The 9,170-nt window shown below is 38.4% G+C and overlaps 1 protein-coding gene across 5 annotated transcripts in view; it reads right to left on the bottom strand.

Moving 5' to 3' along the window:
* MTMR3 (myotubularin related protein 3) overlaps positions 1-9,170 on the bottom strand; it is a 79,535-nt gene that overhangs the window by 43,716 nt on the left and 26,649 nt on the right. For all 5 annotated transcript variants that reach the window (XM_006762072.2, XM_006762073.2, XM_006762074.2 and 2 more), the window contains 2 exons: positions 1,866-1,916; positions 215-299 (listed from right to left, as the gene is read on the bottom strand). In XM_006762072.2, coding sequence (XP_006762135.1) covers positions 215-217 — 3 coding nt within the window. In that variant the 5' untranslated portion in view covers positions 218-299; positions 1,866-1,916. The remainder of the gene's footprint in view (positions 1-214; positions 300-1,865; positions 1,917-9,170) is intronic.

Genomic DNA, 9,170 nt, shown 5'->3' with positions numbered 1-9,170 from the left:
CATACACCCAGCAGCGCTGCTGATGCCTGAACGGTATGTGGAATGAAGTGGGCGGGCATCGGGAGGCCACTATGGCACGGGGCAAGCACTATGGGCAGTCTATCTGAAGTGTACCTGGCGTATAAGACGACCCCCCACTTGGAGGCATATTTTTCAGGGCCAAAAAATCGTCTTATACGCCGGCAACTACGGTATTTGCTTGTTATTTACTTACCATGACAGGAGGCCCAGATTAGGAGGAGAGATCCCCGTCCCTTCTTCAATGTATGGCAAAGCTTTTCTTTCCTTTATGCCTGGATCTTTAAAAGGGGAGATGGGGGGAAGGAGAGGGACAAAATTAGCAATTTTCCCCCAGTTGGCCATACTCCAATTAAAGGAACTACATATACAAAGACCCAAAGACCTGACCAGAGTCAGCCCAGAATATGTTCAATATTACCCAGCCAATTTTCACTAGTCAAATGCAAACTCCATATGCTTTTGTGAAAATCCTCCTGGATTTTGGGCAAAAAAATAGCACGGGCTCATATTCCTAATGTTGCTAGTAATATGAAAAATGTTATAAGCTTTGGATGAAAACAGTAAAGCAATAATAATTAAACCAACATGCAAGTACAAACACAATACTCTTGTAATATTATAAAATGTTTTACCTGTAAGTTCAAAATGGATCTCCCTATTTGTGGGAGCCAAACTGGCTTAGTAGGCAAAATTGCCTTATTGCCCCTATATTCTATATTCATCTAAAAATTCACATAAACTGTGCTAATACCTTTATCAGGTTTTTTGTTGTTAGTAATCCTCACCCGAGTATATTTTTTCCATTGATTTTTATAGAGAGAGTGGAAGAGGGGGATGAGGGGGAAAGGGAAAGGAAGAGGAGAGGGGAGGGAGAGGGAGAGAAACATCAATGCGAGAGAACACATCGATTAATTGACTGATGGCCTCCCACATGCACAGGAGCCGGTGATCAAACCTGCAACTCAGGTAAGTACCCTTGACTGAGAATCAAACCCATGACTCTCTGGTGCTCAGGCTGATGCTCTAACCACTGAGTTACACCGGCAAGGCTCTACAGAAGTTTTAACACCTGCAGGCTGACATTCCCATGTGTGCTAATCCACACTTCAGCCTTGTGCATTTGTGAAATGACTGATGGAGATGTTTTTAAAGCCCACTTGTGAAGAGTCTAACATGCCATGTTCAAGGTTCTGGAACAAGAAAATGATTTGGATCTAAAAACTTAAAAAACCAAAACAACTTCTCTTTTCAATAATATTAGATTATAATTTCCTAGATTAAACAGATGGCAGAAACAAGAGGCAGTCATTAAGACTTAGGCAGTAAGAGATACACACAGGTCTATGAAAAGGATAGGACTGGAATTAATATCCATACTGAAGACAGAGCTAACAAATTTTTAGAACTTGTTTTCTATTTAAAAATCCAATTAGTGCCACTAAGTCTAGTAACATGGCCTTGGTTCTCATATAGATATATAACAACAATTTAAGAAAATTCAAAATAAGAACCAAGTTTCAATTTAAAAGAACTTCATGTTGTTGAGGACCATCTATTTAAAAAAAAAAAAAAAGAGTAGGGCTACACCTCATTCAATCTCCACTTAAATACAAGTTTCCAGGCACAGTATATTATATTATGGCACAATTACATATAAAAAAAGCAACCTTGCTTGAGTTCCAGTGAAAAAACGTTTCAAGACTTACCATTAAAATGAAAATGTAAGAGCTCATCTCAATAACTGTGCACACACTGTGTACAAGGACAAACAGATGCCCCAAGTTAATCTGTAAATTTGTTTTACCTGCCTCAAAACAGCACAGTTGGCGGGAGGGGAGACTTACCAAGAACTTTGTCCCAAGAACTTTCTCTACTAGAAGGTCTCACAAGAAAATCTGCAAAAGAAAAACCAGTATTTTCATGAAAAATATCCTAAGAATCAAGTTAAATCACTTAGATCTGCCCACAAGACTTTTCTCTACAAGGTAGAATGCCAGGATAATACATTATCTTTAAAATGATACAATGTGGACTATTTAGTCAACTGCAGATTTTAGAATGCTTAATTGTCCACAAAATGGGCGCAATCAGGCCTCAGCATGCCTTTAGAAACTGCAGAACTATACATACAGACAAAACTTTCCAGGAACCTACAGCTACTCCTATTTACATGTTTTCCTCGATCAATAAAGCATCACTCTGATAGCTTCTCAGACAAACCTTTGCCACTACAGGAACAAGTACTTTAAAAAAACTATATGACTACAAGATATCTAGGCTTAGACTTGAGAGTTTAAGGTGTTTTAACACATAATTAGCTTCTACCAAGGGATCTTTTATGTGTAAGCAAAAATTGGTCAGGAGAGCTGGGATGGGGTTGGGGGTATAGTCTCAATACAAAGAATTACTGTCACAACTAGGCAACAATCTGACCTTTACAGAAATAAAGGACTAATCAACCTGATTCCTTTGTAAGGCTCTCTCAGTATTTGCAGACAACTCACCCCTTTGGGCTGTTTGATTACATGACATGAATTCACATATGTGAACAAGACTATACAAAGTACCAAAACCCTAAAATGAAGGAGTCTGTCAGTACAGCACATTATTCCCCTAACCTCCAGAAACATTTTTTTTAATATATTTTATTGATTTTTTACAGAGAAGAAGGGAGAGGGACAGAGAGCCAGAAACATCAATGAGAGAGATCGATCAGCTGCCTCCTGCACGCCCCCTAGTGGGGGTGTGCCCGCAACCAAGGTACATGCTCTTGACCAGAATCGAACCTGGGACCTCTGAGTCCTCAGGCCGACGCTCTATCCACTGAGTCAAACCGGTTCGGCCAGAAACATTTTTTTAAACTGAGTAAAAACCATAAAAGGGAGACCTAACCATGCAATAATGAAGTGTTCTAACCATTTTATAAGTAGTAATTTGCTCCCAGTAATTTAATTTAAATTTTGTAACTCATGCCATATTAACCACATACTATATTAGGAAGGAAATAAAGCTATTCATAATATGCAACTTCAAACCATACCAGAATCAAGACTGGTCTTATTAACTTGTTTAACAAGGTACAGCAGGAAAGTTGGGGGGATTTGTAAATCTCCAGGTCCTTTTCTTACTAGAGTATAATTTTTGCTGAGTATTTGAATACTGAAATACACATTATAAATTATTTCTCTTTTATTTTTCCTTTATACTATAGGATGTTCCTGGACTAGTAGTTCAGATATGAATTGTTAAGAGCCCAATAACTCAACAATAGTGAAAATGCAGAGGAAGACACCAAAGTGAAAGTATTAACTGCTTAAATGTATGTCCAGCAGTTAATACGGGGGGAAATGTCATTAAATTCAACAGACAGGTCATGTCTAGGGGTAAGAATGAATTGATAGTGCTTGATTTAATTCAAAGAATCACTATACCTACTGTAAGAATCGCCTGATATGTCTTAGAAATTATTTGATAATTTATTCTGTTAAGGATATGAGAAGCCCATTAATACAGAAGTGTTTGTGTGAAGTTTCCAAAGGTGTAAAGTTCCAAGAGGTGGACCAAACAACAGGCTGATTCAATACAACAAAAAGGTTCAGGCAGGTCTACTGCAATGACTCTTCTTCTCAATAACTGTCACCCCAAGCCACAAACATCTGTCATTGTGAAACATTTCCAACAACAATTTAAAACTGCCCATGCCTCTTAGGACAATTTGCCAGATAAAGGCCATGTCTCTGGTGCTCCAAGTTACCTTCCCATGACACCAGCAGGTATCCCATGATATGCCATGTATACCTCAGAAAGTAAGAGCAATAATGTTTGGGTGACCTTGAATATTTGTAGACTTGAAGAGGTAAAACATAAAGTGGTTATATTAAATCCAAGCAACCTAAAGTGTCCAATCACAAGTGTCTTAAACACATTAACTATTAATGAACAGAGATAGCCAGGGAAGTGGGGTGGGGCAGGGGTTAACTATGGTCACCGTTAAGTTTCATCTCTGAAGGGGTAAAAAATAAATCTGAAATAACGTAAAAACTATTACAGTTACATATTACACTATGGACAGGATTTCAGCTATTATAAGAGAAAACCCTAAAAAGTAAAAATTAATACCCTTGAATATTAAATACTATAATATCGGATATCACTATGCAGCTGCATTAGACAGGAGAACCTAACACAAAAACCCTTTGTGGAAGATAATGAGATAATGACTAAGAGGAAGGGCATGGAGGCCAAGAATGGAATAGCTTATGTGATTGATCATCTGTATGTCACCTACCATATTAGCTACAACAAGGGCAAAGAAGCATGCCAATTTAACCATTTCCATAATAAAAGATTCCAAACAACAAAATGTTGTGGGGGATTGGAGTGGGGAATAGGGGGGAGAGTTAAGCAGTATTTTGGGGTGGGTGGGGGGAGGTTAAGCAGATACATTTTAACTTCAAAAGAACACTGGAATATATTTTGCATAGACCTGTCTCCCATCCAAATACAGGATAATTAAGAGTTCAACACTGGCCCTAACCTGTTTGGCTCAGTGGATAGAGCTTCAGCCTGCGGACGGACTGAAGGGTCCCAGGTTCGATTCCGGTCAAGGGCATGTACCTTGGTTGCGGGCACATCCCCAGTAGGAGGTGTGCAGGAGGCAGCTAATCAATGTTTCTCTCTCATCGATGTTTCTAACTCTCTATCCCTCTCCCTTTCTCTCTATAAAAAATCAATAAAATATATATATTTAAAGAGTTCAACACTGAATTATAAAGGAATTTTTAATTTTCTGCATAGAAGAACACATGCACCATGTGTTAAGAAACATTCACAGCAAACTCGAGTACAGAGGCAACATAAAATAACTCAGGGGTTTAAATTGGTCTTTTATTTTTTAATCCTCACCGAGGACATGTTTTTATTGACTTGAGGGAGAGGGAAGGGGAGACATCAGTCTGAGAGAGAAACATGGATTGGTTGCCTCCTGCACGCACTCCAATCAGGGATCAAACCTACAGCCTAGGTATGTGCTCTGACTGGGAATCAAACCTGCAACTTTTTAGTGTACAGGATGATGCTCCAACAAGCTGAGCCATCAGGGCCAAAAGTGTTAACTTTTAAGTAGTAGCTTCACAAAACTCACTAATTTGGGCAAGTTTTTTCAACTTTGGAGTTTCCTCATTTATGCCTAATAACTTTTCGGATATCTGAGGGATGACATGACCTTCCCAAACTAGGATTCTGTGGTATGTTGGACAGATTATTCCATGATGGAAAGATGATTTAATCAGCAGCAGTGACCAAAACCCAAGCATTTATCAGCTGAATAAGACTACTGTGGCTTGGACTTACTCCCTGAACAGGAGCCCAAACTTCAGCTTTTCTAAAACCCTTGTTGAAGTGAACTATCAATGAAAATAGAAACAAGGAAAGTTCAAAAAGAACAGATGCCTTCACCTAACCTAAATCCACTGTGGTGGAGATTCACTTATGTGACAAATATTTTGGGGTGATAGGCACTTTTAGGCACTAGGAAGGGATGCAGCAGTGGAGCTGCAGTCCTAAGTGTCAACTGTAATATTCTCAACAGGGCTGAATGGGCTCAGTGTGACCCTCCCCCCCAAACACACTACTTATTAGGATCATGCTTTGAAGAAGGTAAAAAAAGGAACAGTAAATATGAAATTGCGGCAGTGTCCTGATTCAGTGATACCTCCAAACAAGATGACTTAAAAAAAGAAAAAGATCTATGTCTCTTTTCTACGTCTTTTGGAAACCCTAAGTAAAGTCTGCGAGTTTTCAGGGATCCAAACGCAAACTCATCATCAGTGTACTGCATTCCTCTGCCAGCTGCAGGACACAGATAAACAGCTAAAATATTATCATTTCCTAAGCAAAACCCACAACCTTCTACTTGAGAAACAAAATCCAGTATGTTGTCAGAAACCATTAGCTGAACTCCATGTTATAATCACATTTCTGTATCAATAAGTCTTTTACTGATAGTAAGTCTCTTGAACCAGCAACACTTATGATAATGTTCACTGTAACAAGTAAAATCTCCATTTCAATAGATAATGACCAAAGATCAATCTTGGTAATTCTGTGACCACGAGTGGTTCATTTCTTTTTTTTTTTTTGGCAAGGGGGGGAGGGACGGGGATGGAGATAGACTTTTTTTTTTTAGTGTGGGAGATGTTCTGAATACCGTACTTCCCTTCCTCCCTCTAAAATCAATAAAATTTTTAAATAAAGCCAAGCAAGATCATTTTATCTAAGTGCCAGAGGTAGTTCAATATTTATTATTGCTCCAGCATAAGAAAAATGTTTCCTGACTTTTGTTTCTTTGATTGGTTCTGAAGTCTACCTTTAGGAAATTAAGAGAAGGCAAATTCCTGCACACTCATTCAGGTCCTACTCGCTCTCAGCTACCTCTGGTGAACAGGAAAGAAGTAACTTGTTTTCCCCTGCACCCCATAGGATAAATTGAAGAGACAGGACAGAGAGAGAGAAAAGAGAACCTTATAATGACTTCTGCTCTTCTTAACATCCTATCCTATATAATAAAAGGCTAATATGCAAATCAACCGAAAGGTGGAATGACCAATCGCTATAACGTGCACTGGCCACCAGGGTGCAGACACTCAACACAGGAGCTGCCCCCTGGTGGTCAGTGCGCTCCCACAGGGGGAGCGCCACTCAGCCAGAAGCCCGGCTCATGGCAGTCAGACATCCCCTGAGGGCTCCCAGACTGCCAGAGGGTGCAGGCCAGGCTTTGGGGCCCCTCTCCCCCAAGCACATGAATTTCGTGCACCGGGCCTCTAGTATCATATGATTATCTCTTAACATGAGATTGCAGACTCTGTAACTGCCTCCTACTGATTAAAGAACAAAATTTTAACTGCATTTTCTGGAAGTACTCTACACTCAAAAAATAGTTATCAGTATTATCCCAAACCTAGCTAATCTGCACATTGCTTATTAGTATATTAATATTATATATTAGAAACCTGAATGTTCCTCTCTCCATCTATACTCTTCAAAGTTCTGGGTCCCTCCACTCATTTTATTCAGAGTTAACAGGCATCAAAATGGACAAGAACCAAAAAAAAAAAAAAAGGACAAGGACCAGAAAGCTGAATATAAATGCTAATTCATCCTTTAAGCATACAATTTAACAATGAAGAGAAGAAACAGATTTGAATTTTAAACTGCTGTCATCATAATTAAAAACTGTCCACTCAGGCTAGCCAATAGGTACATTCAGAGGAAAGAGACAAAATTCAAATAGCAGAGGCTATATGCAATGAAGAGCCCACTCTTCTCCTGATCTAGTTAAAATGTATATACTGGCAATTAGGTAGGGAGTTGCTAATTTTTTAAAAGAAGCCAATAAAACACCAAATAATCTTCAATAAGACTATAATGTGGGCTTTGTTCAAAATGGTAAGTTCAAATATCTACTCTTTCAAAGCAGTTCTCCTCAATTAAATAGCCAAAAAACAAAAAACAGAAATTGCCTTGACCAGAACACCATCTTAAGAATCCCTTTAAAACCATACAATTCAACAGATCCCCAGAAAAAAACTGAGCCACCCTTTTAAACTACTAATGTTTATCTCACCTAAACAGAAGGACACAAGTGACTGCCCTCCAAATACAGGAAGAAAAGGAACTTTCCAGTGTAAGTCAAAAGGTAGAATTTATCAACATGCTTTAGAAAAGAGGAGCTAATAAGAAATAAGCCCAATTCATTATTCTTCCTAATTATTTTTGATATTTCATGACTGCACTTAACAACTCAGAAAAACTCAGACAAGTCATAGGTTCACACTAAAAACAAAACCAAGCCTTACATTTAAAAAATTCTCAAACTATCATTTTGCTTAACCCAAAAGCAAAGGGAGAGGGGTTTTCTTTTTTTAAAAAGCACCGTCTAAATTACTTATATTCATACTTATATTCAATTACTTATATTCAATGTATTTAAATATTGGTAAAATATTCTCTAAAACAAGATGAAAAAGTTCTCAAACATACAGCCTAATATAAATCTACATTATGGAGTATACTTTTATATATTCAAAACTTCGGTACTATTCAATTCAGCATGAAAAAAATCCACATAAACAAGTAATTGGAATGATCAAGTTTACAATAAGCATGTGAACATAACTATAACTATTAATAATATTACACCTCCCAGGTCAATCTGAGCCAGTCATATATTTCTTTGCATTTTCCAAAATGAAAGTAGTTTGTCAAAGAAACTAATGTCTGAAAGAAACAGAAGGAATAATGTGTATATTCAAGCTCTCTGGTAAAAAAAATGTTGTGTAATATACAAAATAGCAATAAAAATAAACTAGATCAACATAATACATAGGAATGTGCAAAAGCAGCAAAATAGAAAATATATACAGTATTATTCCATTCAAAAACCGACAAAACTAAAGTACTGTTTACAAATGCATACATGGGTAACAATACAAATGAAAGCCAAACAGTGATTATCATAAAGCCAAGACAGGCTAAGAGGGCGGGAGAGAGATACATGTAAAAAGAAACAGGCCTGGCTGGCATGGCTCAGTGGTTGAGCATCAACTTATGAACCAGGAGATCACCATTCGATTCCCAGTCAGGGCACATGCCTGGGTTGCAGGCTCAATTCCCAGTATGGGGCATGCAAGGGGCAGCTAGTCAATGATTCTCTCTTCTATTATCATTGATGTTTCTATCTCTCTCTCCCTCTCCCTTCCTCTCTGAAATCAATAACATTAAAAATATATATGTAAGATACTTCTCTTATAAAAAATAATTTACCAAGGCAAATGAATGGCTATGAACTATTTAATTGACACCAATTTTTCAAAAGATTTACTACAGATTATTATCTATATATATATATAAAAGCCTAAGCGACCGAACACCTATGATGCACACTGACCACCAGGGAACAGATGCTCAACCCACAGGATCGGGCTCCCTCCTGTCTGGTTCGAGCCTGCAGGGATCGGGTCGAAACCAGCTATCCAACATCCCCCAAGGGGTCCTGGATTGTGAGAGGGTGCAGGCCAGGCCGAGGGACCCCACCGGTGCACGAATCCATGCACGGGGCTTCTAGTTATTAAACGTCAGCCACTGACGTT

Source organism: Myotis davidii, unplaced genomic scaffold (assembly GCF_000327345.1).
Source record: "Myotis davidii unplaced genomic scaffold, ASM32734v1 scaffold478, whole genome shotgun sequence".
NCBI classification, from domain to species: domain Eukaryota; kingdom Metazoa; phylum Chordata; class Mammalia; order Chiroptera; family Vespertilionidae; genus Myotis; species Myotis davidii.
The sequence above is the reverse complement of the archived record's forward strand: the minus strand, read 5'-3'. Positions and strand labels throughout refer to the sequence as shown.